Consider the following 12,667-nt stretch of genomic DNA (forward strand, 5'->3'; position numbering starts at 1 on the left):
GCTGTCCAGAGAAGAACTTATCAAGGTCACGTGACCTGTAGGTGTCAGAGGTGGGATGTGCACCCAGGCAGGAGAGCTCCAGGATGTACTTGCCTGGCCAGGATGCTGCAGTGTCTTCCACATGCTTAGCAACCTGGGGATCATGCTGTTTTATATTCTGTTCTTTCCTCTCAGTGTTGTATTGGAAAAATATCTCCTAACACTGAATGCCCTCCCAAAACACAATTTTAAGGCAGTTGGTCAATGGCTGATCTGCGCTGTGTATACTTGAATGAGCCTTGGGATGTCCTAGATTTTCCCTTTTGTAAGAGGCCCTGAGGATTGCATCCTTGCTTATTAATGTTTGTGGGTGCTTATTAATATTTGTTTGTGATCATTGCTTTAGCATAAATCTTAGAAGCAAGATTCATGGGAGAGAACCATACTTATTTTAGGGATAAATCATCTCCAAATAGACTATACCAATTTATACACTCACAGGAAACGTTCAAGATCTATCTTTAAAAATTTTTTTTCCTTTTCTTTTCTTTTTTTGCTTTTTAGGGCTGCCCCTGAGACCCTTGGCTAGGGGTTGAATGAGAGCTGCAGCTGCTAGCCTATGTCACAGCCACAGGAACTCGGGGTCCAAGCCACATCTGCAATACACACCACAACTCATGGCAATGCTGGATCCTTAACCCACAGAGTGAGGCCAGCCATCAAACTTCCATCCTCATGGGTACTATTTGGGCTCGTTTCCACTGAGCCACAATGGGAACTCCAGATTTATCTTTTTCCTGTTTTTCCTACTTTTTCTCTCACCTGAAGGCTATAAACTCTGTGGTCTGCAATTAGTAGAGGATAAAGGTGGAGTGTAGGACAAGATGTTTTCTTTGAAAATCAGAATTTATCCTCATGTTGGTGGCACAGGCTGCCAAAATAGAGACTGAAGAATAGCAGGCTTATTAATAGACACCTGCTTCAGTCCCATCCTTAGGCTCATCTAGGGAGAAAAGCCTGGCCGTTTCAGGGTGCTGTTATGGAGATAAGCCATACTGACAGCATACATGATCCCCAACATGGGTGCAGCAGTGTGTTCTAGTGAAAGCACTTGCGGACCCATCCATTCATTTATTCAACATGGAATTATTGAGGACCTACTGTGTGCCTGTCACTGGTACTGGAGCCAGAAGATGGGAGGAGACTTCCCTCATCTGTACCATGGGGATCACGCCCTGCAAGGGCTCATAAGGAAACAGGGAGATTGCACGTGTAATCAACTGGGGCTGATTATTATGACTGTTATTGGTAGTTTCTCACCAGGAGAGGCATTGCTTATGGCTCCACAAGGACCACTTGGAAAACGAATCTCACAAACTCTTTGCTTGAGTCTCCATTAAGCCAAAACCCAGTTCTATCTCAACACCTCTGCCGTTTTCTCCATCTGGCCCTTGCCACTGGGGGTCTGTTTATCTGTCTCCATGCCTGGGTGGTGGGCTCCTAACCCAGCCCTCTATCTCTGGGATCCACCACAGTACCTGGCACATAGTTCAAGTGCTTGGTAAATTTGTACTGAATGAAACGATGAAGGGAGGAAGACAGTCCTTCAGCTGACATTTTCTTGCCTGAGTGAAGTGAAGTCCAGATACTTTGGGTGAGATGGGTGTGTTTTCCATCTTATTTATTCCTCCCTGTTCCTTCTTCCATCAGGGGCTCCCTTTGCCTCTGACTCCTTCTGTCTAGCCTGGGCAACTATCTGGGTCTGCAAACGTGCCCAACCATGGCAGCTGGGACCAGGTGGTTTGTGTCTCTGCCCTCTGGAGGGAGCTCTGAAAGGCTGATGTCTTTGTGCATCATGTTCCCCCCTTTACACAGCCCCACCAACAGTATTTGAAGCCAAGACGAGGGCCATGCTGGGGCCCCAAAGGAGTGGGGATGGCTTGGGCATCCACATGTGTCTGTCACCCCAGAAGTGGGACTGGGAAGGATAGTATAGGAGTGGGTGGCAGAGAGCTGATGACTGGGTGGGGGGGATAAGGGGAACATTCTAGTTTGCAGGGCCTCAACCAAAGCCCTTCTGGAGCAGAGGGCCACTGTCAAAGGTCCTCTGAGAGGCTAAGAATAGAATTTTTTTTTTTTTTTGCCAGTCTTGTAGCACATCCAGGAGCCAGGGATTGAACCTGAGCCACAGCAGTGACACCAGCCACAACACTGATTTTTAACCACTCAACGACAAGGCACTGCCTAGCATCTATTTTTATTAACCTTTACCATCCCTCTGAGAATGTGGCACAGTTTCTGGGATAGTCACACACTGTTCTGTAATCTAGAATATCCCTCTGGCACTTACTTGGGGCCACTTCTCCCCAGCTCCAATAATGGTTCTGGAAGAACCTGTCAATCCTGGTCTCTGCAGGGCAGGGCCATGTGACCAAGTTAAACCAATCAGAGTACCCATGACCCCCTCCGTGATGGCTGGTCCAGGGTTGGACACATGACCTCAGGTGGACCAATCAGAGCCCTCCCTGGTACTCTGATCTTTTCTGGGCTTGTTTCCCAAGGGGTTAGATGCCTTTTGGAATATAAAACCTTGGGGCAGGCAGCTGCGGAGTCCTTCAATATGTTTAGAAGCCTGAGGGAGGAAAGGTAAGAGAGAGGCTAAGAGAGTCAAAGATGGGAAGAGGGAAAGAGCAATGGAGAGAAAGAGTGAGCTGATGGCTCCTGATGACTTGGGTCCAGTCTCTGAGATCTTTGGATCTGTGCTGATTCCTGGATCCCCGATCTCCACTATCTTTCCAAGAGGTCTGCCCTTCCCTTGGAAAATTCGTGGAGATGGGCTCCTCTCACTTGTGGTTCAGACTAGGTCGTCCAGTCCTGCGCTATTAGGAAGCACCGCCCAGAGAGACTCAAAGAGAGGCGCTGGTTGGTAGTAGCACCATGGCAAAGGCAATCCTTTATTCTTTACTGAGAACAGGGCTTTTCAGAGCACCGAACCCCGTTCAAGCTGCCCTCCCTGGGCGAGAATGCCCTAGGTGTGAGGGAATGTGTGTTTGGAGGGGTTGGCCTGGATGTTTCTTGAAGCAGCCCCAGCATTTATGCGGCCTGAGCCAGGCCAATCCTGTTCTGTCCTTCATCAAAAACAGTGAAGTACAGCCTTAAGAAGACATCACCCAGGATCCAAATCTCCCCCTGGTTCAAGGTATCCATGATATCCTCAAAGGTGCTGTAGCAGAGGTGCATCTTAGCATCCTGGGAGAAGGAAAGACACAGCCGTGAGCCTGAGCCCTCACCTGCTGCTGCCCGTATCCAGATCCTAGTCTTCCCTTTGCCTTCAGAGACTGGTTTTGTGGGAGGCCCTGGCCCCCACCCTGGCCACAGCCATTTGGTGATGAGTGGTCAGTGGTGGGTGGTGGGGGTGGGATCAGCAGTCGTGCAGCTTGGCCTGTAGAGGCCCCCCCCTCCTCCAGGTATCTGGGTTTCCTCTCCCGCCTTAGGTGAGAGCTGAGTGGCTCTCTGAGCAGCTGAGGAAGCAGGGTGTCCATCGAAGAACCAGGCAGACTGTAGCCCCCCTCCACCCCTCCCTGCTGTTTCTTTCCTTCTGCCCCAGGCTGGCTGTTCTCTCTGCACAGAAGGCCTTTTCTTGCCCCTTTCCCCACAACCTGTTCTTTAAGGCTGCGCTCAGCGCCTCTCCCCCCACCCCTACTCGGGTGGTCTTCCTGGACCCCTGCTCACCCTCCTTGGCCACTCCAGGCTGGGCTGGGTGACTTGCCCAGTGCTCCATTGTCTCTAGCCCTCATCAGCTGGATGTGCCCCTGGCATCCCTTGGCACAGCCCCCAGGGGTGCCATGGGCACGGAGCCCAGTGTCGATTTGCCTCCACCCCAGAGGGGCTTCTCACCCCTCCATGAGGCTGGGGGTTTACAATCACTGAAATTCCCTCTCTTCCCCAAAGCCTTCTTTGAGCTCCTTCAGCCTCCTCTCAATTCCCATCGGGAGGTGAGGTGTATTAACACTCAAGTCTGAGCCAGGGGCTGTGCAGTCACTGTGTCCCCTTCATGCAGGAGGGCCTCCAACCCCTGCCCAGGGCTGGTCTGGTGTCCCAGCTCCCAGAGGGGGAACTGGGCCTTACGAAGGGCAGGTGCAGCCTAGGACTCGGGAAACCCTCTAATCATCATCCAAACCAGGGCACTTTGGAGATGGGCAGGAAGACTGTGAACCACTCTGGCGGGACAACACACTGGCAGTGTCCTCAGCCAACCCCCCTTGTCCCTCAGCCTGATGATCTCAGGGATTCTGTGTCATCCATCTGTGGGCCCTGGTTGACTGGAAGCTCCTTGAGGACAGAGGCCCTTAGTGGTCCCCTCTCCTTGTGCCTGGCACTGCTGCCTGCCCGGGGTGGAGTCTCCATCTTTATTTCAGGATGGTGGTTGTCCTAGTCTTCCCTTTGCCTTCAAGAGGCTGGTTTTGTGGGAGGCCCTGGCCCCCTCCCTGGCCACAGCCATTTGGTGATGAGTGGTTGGTGGTGGGTGGTGGTGGTGGGATCTGCAGTGGTGCAGCTTGGCCTGTAGAGGGCCCCCTCCTCCAGGCATCCAGCAGCGCACTGGTGCCACACATTGCAGATTTAAGAACCAGCCCCCAGGGTTGGCCCCTCACCTCTTGGACATAGGCTCGAGCTGGCACTGGGTAGTCGACATTGTTAATGGTGAAGATGATGTCTGGCAGGGCCTTCCTGGCATTACATGGGATCAAGTTCTGTTAGAGAAAGAGGGAGGGAGGTTGGTTCAGCTGATCTTTCCTGTGAAGAGCCCCAGAGTGACCCTGTGACCTGATACGTCACCTCCTTCTCAACGTGCTTGGCATTGATGAGAGAATGGATTTTGGCCACCTCTTTACTTGGGCCAAGCAGCATCGACGTCCCGGTATCCACGATGGCCTGGCAGCCGCGGGGACAACCAATGACCTTCCCTCTGCCATGTGATCCTGAGAGACAGTGGGACAAAGGGGGCACCAGGGTCACCCTGAAGTCTCCCACTGCTGCCACTGCCCCCACCCACGACTGCCTCCAAAACAATCCTCCAGCTCTTGTCCCCACCCTGTTTTCCTTTGCTCTGGTCATTTCACTTTCCTTAATTTCCTTTCAGTTCCTGAAATGCACCGGGCTCATAGGTGCCTCAGGGCCTTGGCACATGCTGGTCACCCTGTCTAGAAGGCCTCCATCCCCTTTGGTTGATTTCTCCTCATCATCTGGGTTTCAGCTTCATTGTCACATTTCAGGGAATTCTCCTCCTGCTCCCCTCCACCCCCTGCCGCCAACCAGATCAGGCTCTTCTCTTGGATATTCTCTGTACACACTTCCTCATGTCTAGCCTGGAGCAGAGTGGTAATTCATTCTTTGTGGGACTCATTTCCTGAATGTCCACCTTCCTAGATGCTAGGTCTGTAAGAACAAGGGGTATCCTCAGTGCCCAGCACACAGTAAATCCACACCATGGGTTTGTTGAATGTTGGAGGTTCTCTGGGGCAGCAGATGCTCATTAGAATGGTGGGCAGGGGGACACAGGGTGCCCTGGGAGAGCTTGTCCCCCAGCCCTGCCCCCTGGGCTGGCTCAGACACTGAGGCTCCTGGGCAGGCGATGACTGAGCTTGCCCAGGGGCCTCCAAAGGACATGGAAGCTCTTGTGTGAGGGGCTCAACTCCTGCCTCTCGTTCTGAGGCCACTCTTGGGTCCCAGCTCCCTGGTGGTCCCTGTCATAGCCCCTGTCCCCCTGTGTGCCTGGGATGGGGCTGGGTGAGTCAGGGTCAGGAGGCGTCTCTCTATCTGATGTGCTTTCCAGTCTCAGGAATGCAGCCAGCCTCTGTGCACTGCTGGGTAGCTTCTCCCTAAGGAGACCCGTTTTCCCAGTTTGTCCAAGACGTGTGCTGTTTTCCCACTGGCGACCCTGTACCCTAATCACCTGCTTGGGCCTGGGTAGCCGGGGACGGTTGGTCATCGTAGCACCAGCCTGCTCAGGCTCGTGGAAGTCTCCCTGAGCCTCCTTTCAGGACACTTCAGGGTCCTCAAACCATGGTCCCTGTCTGCCTCCCAGAGTGGAAGCTGCAGCATCCCCGGGTTGCACAAGCATCTCTGGGCCCTTGTCAGGACCCTGGTCAGGTGGCCTGGGTAAATATAAACCTCTGAGATGTGTGTGTGTCTGTCTGTGTCTGTTCATCTTGGTGTCTCTGTGTGCCTATGTGTGTTTCTATGTGTGTCTCTGTACATGTTTCTATGTGTGTATCTGTCTGTGGAGTGTATGTGTGTGTGTATCTGTGTGTGTGTGTGAGACGGTGTGTCTGTACATGCAGGGGTGTGAACCAGTCCGTGTCTGGGTGCATGTGTGGGGACATCCCTCAGGGGGGCCCTCAGAGAGAGGGGCTTACCTGTCCAAGGCGACCTGCCAGTAGCTAGTTTGTGTCAGGGGCACCCACTTGAGGTCTCCTTTGTAGTATTTCTTGTCCACGCCACCAAACATCACCATGCTGCCCTCCTCTTTGTCGCTGAGGAGAGGAGGGAGAGGGAGGGCTGAGTGTAGGAGAATAATGGGTGGCTTTTCTCAACTTGGCCACACAGCAGGTGCTGTTGAGGGCTGTGTTTATCCACCCATCAGAGGCACTGCTATGATCCCATTTTACAGATGCAGGAATTGAGGCACGGAGGGTTGAGTACCTGATCAGCTAATGAGTGGCCCAGAAGAGGTTTGAACCTGGGCATCCTGGCCAGGCTCTGACCACCCACCCTTCCTGGAGGGCCTGGTCCTTTCCCGCAATCAGCCTGCTGAGAGAGTCCCTCAGGGCACCCCAGACTGGAGGGCTGTGGCTTGCACTGGGCCAGCCTGTCTGTCTTCAGGAAAGCTGAGACCTGAGGTCACTAAGGGCATGGATCAGGCTCACCCAGGGCCAGCTTCCCTGGGCCTGTGACCTGAGCCATCCACGGGCCCCCCGTTCAGCAGGGCCCCTTGCCTCCTCCATCTCTGTCCTGAAACTCAAGCTTTTTCCACAAGGGGTCCCTCATGTTCCTTTTGCACTGGCCCCTGCCAGTGCTCTAGCTGGTCCTGGGCTCCTGGTCAAATGTGAGTGAGGAAGAAAGAGTCCCCCCATCCCCGTCCTTCCTTCCTTATCGAATCCGTCAGCGAATCCCGTTCTCTCCTCCTCCCGCCTGAATCCTGACCCCTCCACTGCTCCTCCTCCTCCCTCCACCTCTCTGGACCAAGTGCTGCCCTTGGCCCCAGGAGCATGGTTGTGTTCCAGTAAAAGTGTATTGATAGTAACCAGTTGAGTGACCAATTGTGGCCTCATGTTAGAGTTGGTTACCCTGGTCTAAAATATCTCTCAGGAAACTTCTGGGTTGTGTACGCTAGAATTTTTCATGCAACGTAAACCCTCTTAGAGCTGATGTGGAGACAGGGTTTGTGCAGCTCAGACTTACGTGCTCAGGTAGAAGGCAAAGACAGGCTCAGAAATTTGGCCTTGCTTCTTTAGGTTATCAATGACGGTGGTGGTCCCTTTGATGGCGATGCTGGGATAGGCCAGGCCCAGGATGCCATCGAAGACGGCATGTTCAAAGGTCCTACCGATCTCCACCTTGCTCAGGCCAAATGCCTGGTCCGTGCTGGTGAGTTGGCCGATCTGTGGGAGAAGGGGTGTTTCCACATGAAATTTTGGGAAGCAGGGCTGGGGCTGGGCTGGGGTGGAGGGGCGCCAGAGATGCCATAATCTTGCAGGAAACTAAGGCCTGCCTGGGCCTTGGAGTTGACCATAGGCCAAGGTAGGACAGGGATCCGGTTCAATTGTAGCTGGGCTCTGGATTTCAACCCACAGCGGCTCCTTCTGCAAATGCTATCTCCAGTTAGTAGACTGGCCTTATGCCCTTGTCCTGGGGGGAGAGAGACTCAAGGCAGGACCACATGGCTCCCACCTGAGGAGAATGAGTAGAGGGCAGGGTAGCCTTCCCTTTGGCATCCCTGGGATCTGATGGCAGAAAGGGATGAGTTTGTTGCAATGCATTGTGGATTCTGCATCCACCCAGTAAGACAGATGCCCATTATAAAAGGTAACTTCAAGGTTCTTATGAAAATTCTGCCTGAGAAACATGCAGTGTGTGTGTGTGTGAGAGAGAGAGAGGAAAGAGGAAGAGAAAGAGAATACCCAGGCCCTTTTGAGGAGGCCGGCCTGAGTTTTAATTAGATTCTCCAAGACCGCCTAGAGTAAGAATGCACTTAGCAGGTTGCTCCCACATCTTTGGCCCCCTGCCTCCCCTGCCTGAGTGCCTGAAGCCCTGGGCTGCTCCCCAGGGTCCCCAGATCAGTTTTATTCTCTCTCCCCAAGGCCCCACAACAGCTTAGTCCTGACTGGCCAGCCCAGCCTCACTGCTTACCAGATGGGTGGGTGACCTTGGCCAAGGCCCTTGTTCTCTGCACCTCAGTTCCCTCATCTGTACAAAGGAGGTAATGACAGTACCTGCTGCAGGGGGGAGGGGCTGCAGGACTAAAGCATGGTCACAGTGGAAGTGCCTGGCACAGTGCCAGGCCTAGTGGGGGAACAGAAATGTGTGTGTTTTACTCCCCCCCCGCCATGCTGCCAGCAAAGTGGCACCTGAGCAAGCAAATCCACCCCCAAACATTTCTCTGGGTCAGCCTTTCTGAGAGTTTGCGTGTCAGCCAGGTGCTGCTTCCTCCCCAGGGATCTGTGTCTGTCTGGGAAGTACCAGTCCCTCCAGGGCCAGCCCTGCCTAAGCTTGTGGTATCCACATTACCTGAACAGTGTCATGGCCAAGAAATCCTGACATCTTCCCAGAGCCGTATTCCAACTTGATGGATTTGCCCCGGTGGTGGAAGGTGCTGGAGTGGGAAGGGTTGAAGGACCTGTGTGTAACTGCAGATAGAGGAGATGCGTGTCTGTGAGCTTGCCGAGGTCCGAGAAGGGGGGTCGGGGCAGCACAAGGTGGGCGGGGAGGGCACTCACCACAGGCCTTGCTTTTGCAGTAGATGGAGGGCACCCAGAGGTCTGATGAGCCGGTGTCAAAGACGAGGCTGAACCGCTGCGGGGGTGTGCCGATGCTGATGTTGCCCACGTAGGCCATCTATAGGGAGCGGGGAGGGGTGGTCAGGGCAGAACTGACTGCCCTGGTCACCTTGGTTTTGGGAAGTGCCACCAACCTCAAGGTCCCTTGTGCACGGCCCCACCTCACAGCCTGTGCTCAGACCAGTGCCTCACTGGAGCAGCTCTCCAGTGTCCCCCTCAAGGCCCATCCTGAGCACATCCTTCTCCTTCCTTTGCCCAAACTCAATCCTTGTCCTGTCAACAGCACGCAGTTGGCCCTTTATTGTGACATTCATTTATTCTTTGTCTGTGTCTCAGGCTGGGCTATGTGTTCTTGACGAAGAGATAAGATCTTTTTCAAAATCAGTAGCCATCCCGTAGTTGCTCAGCAGTTAAGGAACCTGAGTGGTATCCATGAGGGCACAGGTTTGATCCCTGGCCTAACTCAGTGGGTTAAGGATCTGGTGTTGTCATGAGCTACAGTGTGGGTCTTAGACACAGCTCGGATCCCCTTGTCCCTGTGGCTGTCACGTAGGCCAATAGCTATTGCTCCAACTCGACCCTTAGTCTGGGAACCTCCATATGCCGCGAGTGTGGCCCTAAAAAGGAAAAAAGAGAAAAAAACATAAATAAGAATAAAATAAAATCAGTAGCCCTAACCATATAGTATTAGATTTCTACAGCATCACCCACTCTAGGAGCTCGATAACTTTTAGTGTCTACGGGGGCTGGATGGACTTCCACAGTCTGTGGCTTCAAAGTTGCTTTGCAGTTGGCTTTATTGTTTAATAGACATGATTCACTCTTCATCTGTAACTACTTGGCTCCTTTAGTTCAAAAAGAAGAAACTTGGGAGTTCAAGCTGTGGCTCAGCCATGATGAACTGCATTAGTATCTGTGAGGATTGGGTTGGATCCCTGGCCCCGCTCAGTGGGTTGAAGAATGGTGTTGCCCTGGGCTGTGGTGTAGTAGCAGACGTGGCTTGAAATGCCTGGCTGTGGTGTAGGCTGGTTGTTGCAGCTCTAATTCAACTCCTAGCCTGGGAACTTCCATATGCTTTGGGTGCTGGCCCTAGCCACCAAAAAACCCCAAAAGTTCCTCCTGCCAGTGACGTATCTCTGGCACAGAAATGGAGGTTTACCTGTCACCTGGCCATCTTTGGGCCCAGTCACCACAGACCAAGAGTTGAGGGTGGGAGTGCCTTCTCCTCTGGGTGTGAGGCGCCACATCCCCCTGTGGTTCTGCTTCCTGAAGGGGCCCCCAGCCCCAACATCCCTCCTGGCCCCTCCTGGGGAACCCCAGGCTTGACCAGAGCACCAGGGGGCGCTGTGAGCCTTCCTCCCCTTTCACTCACATCCAGGTAGTTCCTCAGCGGCTGATAAGAGAATTTCTGGACATGGGAAGAATTCTTGCTCAGGAGATTCTGGATCATGTTGTAAGGATGTTCCTTGAGGAAATTTTTCAGCAAGCCTTTTTCCCTGAGGCGTTCTCGGACGGACTTGACCTTCGTGAGAGGGATCCTTTCACGGTGCATTGGGAAAAGGAAAAAAACAAGAGATAGCCAACAGCTGTGCATGTTGTAGAAGGACTGTCACCCTCCATTGTACCGACGCTGTGTATTTTCCAAGCATTGTTATGAGGAGTGTCATCCTGCAAAGACCATGGCAGGGGCCTAGGTTTGAATGCAGGTTCTTTCCTGTAATGTTGCAAAAGCCCTGTGAGCGCTTGGAGCCTCAGAGCCTCCAGTGGCACCCAGGTTGAATGCAGTACCCCCCGCACCCTACATAGAATGTTCTGGCTGTTAAGGAAGAGGATGGAAGTCATGTGCCTTATGTGTGGGAAGTCTCCACAATGGTAGCCGATCCCATCGCTATTGTCATGCAAGAGTATCTGCCTCACAGTAGCTCTGGGAGGAGGCAGAAGGGGGATCGTGATCCTCTTTTTAGAGAGAAGGACTTTGAAATGCAGGACAGGGAGTCTGTGACTTGGCTGTGGTCATACTGCTTGTTAGAGGTCGGAAGGCCTAGCGGTAGGCCTTCTGATCTTTCTCCAGGGCTCAAGCCGAAGAAAGGGATGAGAGGTGGAGCCAGGAGATGGGGAATAAATTGTGCCAATTAAGAGGCTAGCGGGAGTTCCCGTCGTGGCGCAGTGGTAACAAATCCGACTAGGAACCATGAGGTTGCGGGTTCGATCCCTGCCCTTGCTCAGTGGGTTAACGATCCGGCGTTGCCGTGAGCTGTGGTGTAGGTCGCAGACACGGCTCGGATCCCGCGTTGCTGTGGCTCTGGTGTAGGCTGGTGGCTACAGCTCTGATTAGACCCCAGCCTGGGAACCTCCATATGCCATGGGAGCAGCCCAAGAAATGGCAGAAAGACAAAAAGACACACATACACACACACAAAAGAGGCTAGGGAATGGGGAAGAATCAGAATTGAAAGGAAAATGAACAAAACCTCCGAGTGTTCTTCATGGGTAGAGTCAGCCAAAGAGATGGAGAGAAAGAAGAGAGATCCACAGGTGAAGCCCTAGAAACACATAGACACAGAAATGGAGAGAGAGCCGAGAGAAGACCTAGGAGCAAATGCAGGAGAGATGCTTTCCACAGGACCTCAGTGACAGTTGCACGGGATGTGCACGGAACAAATCCAAGGAGTGCCATTTTTCACATGGGTTGTGATGGGACTGGTGCCCCCAGAGTTGTTCAATCCCGCAGCCCTTCCCCAAGACCCTTGGGCCCCATGGTTCCCATGGCTAAGTACTTATCAATTAGTGAGAGCTGAGGTTTAAGACTGTCAGGTATGATGGGATTCCCTTCTAACCCCAATGTGTGGAGGAATAAGAGGATGACAGGGCGACAAGAAACCTTCCAGAGCGAGAGATGCTGTCAGTTCTAGTCCCCGTACTTACATGACTAAGCAGTCTGAGAGGGCCACCAGCCCAAGGATCACAAGCCACTTCATGCTTCTTTCCTGGGTCCAGGTACTCAGGAAAGAGGGAGTTCTGAGCATGCAGTGGTGGCTGGAAACTCCTAGTTATATATGCTCTGACATGCCTGTATCGTCCCCTCTCGGCCACTACTGGACCTGATAAGAAATAGACCTCCTGATAAGATCTTAGCCTCCATTGATGTCCTTGGGGGTGGACTTGAGAAATTCTCAGAATACAGAGATTCTACTTCTATCTCTTCCTTGGGGCTTAGCTGCACAACGAAATCAAAGTGCGGGGATTAACAAAGAGTTGAGGGACACTTGTGACATTGGAGATGAAACACTGCTAATAATGTGATAAAAATAAGTGCTGGGAGCCATGCTTGGCATTTCATAGTTTTGTGTGGTCTTGACAGCCACTTTGTGAGGTGTGCCTTTCTGTGCTCTGTTGGAGCAGAGATTTTGAGGAGGAAAAGAGTTCAAATGGCAAAGTGAAGACTTAAGTGCAGCCTCCTGACATACAAGTGGCTTTAGGTGGGGACCCATGGCACAGATCATGACACCTGGGGTGCCATTTGTCTTCCAAGTCCTAGGCTAGAGGGAATTATTATGGCACAATTGTAAAATTGGAGGAAATGGGACACATGCATCCAAAACATGTTTTATTCATCCAACACTCATTAATGG

The 12,667-nt window shown here is 52.6% G+C and overlaps 1 protein-coding gene across 1 annotated transcript; it reads right to left on the reverse strand.

Annotated features, from left to right (window-relative positions):
• Positions 1–3,072: 3,072 nt before the first annotated feature.
• Positions 3,073–12,061, reverse strand: LOC125124132 (pregnancy-associated glycoprotein 2-like). The gene is given in 10 exon segments (XM_047774291.1): positions 3,073–3,228; positions 4,632–4,730; positions 4,816–4,947; positions 4,949–4,958; positions 6,396–6,512; positions 7,441–7,640; positions 8,767–8,885; positions 8,976–9,093; positions 10,408–10,573; positions 11,961–12,061. Coding segments are annotated over 10 exon segments (1,218 nt in total).
• Between the last annotated feature and the right edge of the window lie 606 nt (positions 12,062–12,667).

This window comes from Phacochoerus africanus, chromosome 4 (assembly GCF_016906955.1).
Source record: "Phacochoerus africanus isolate WHEZ1 chromosome 4, ROS_Pafr_v1, whole genome shotgun sequence".
In the NCBI taxonomy this organism is placed as follows: Eukaryota; Metazoa; Chordata; class Mammalia; order Artiodactyla; family Suidae; genus Phacochoerus; species Phacochoerus africanus.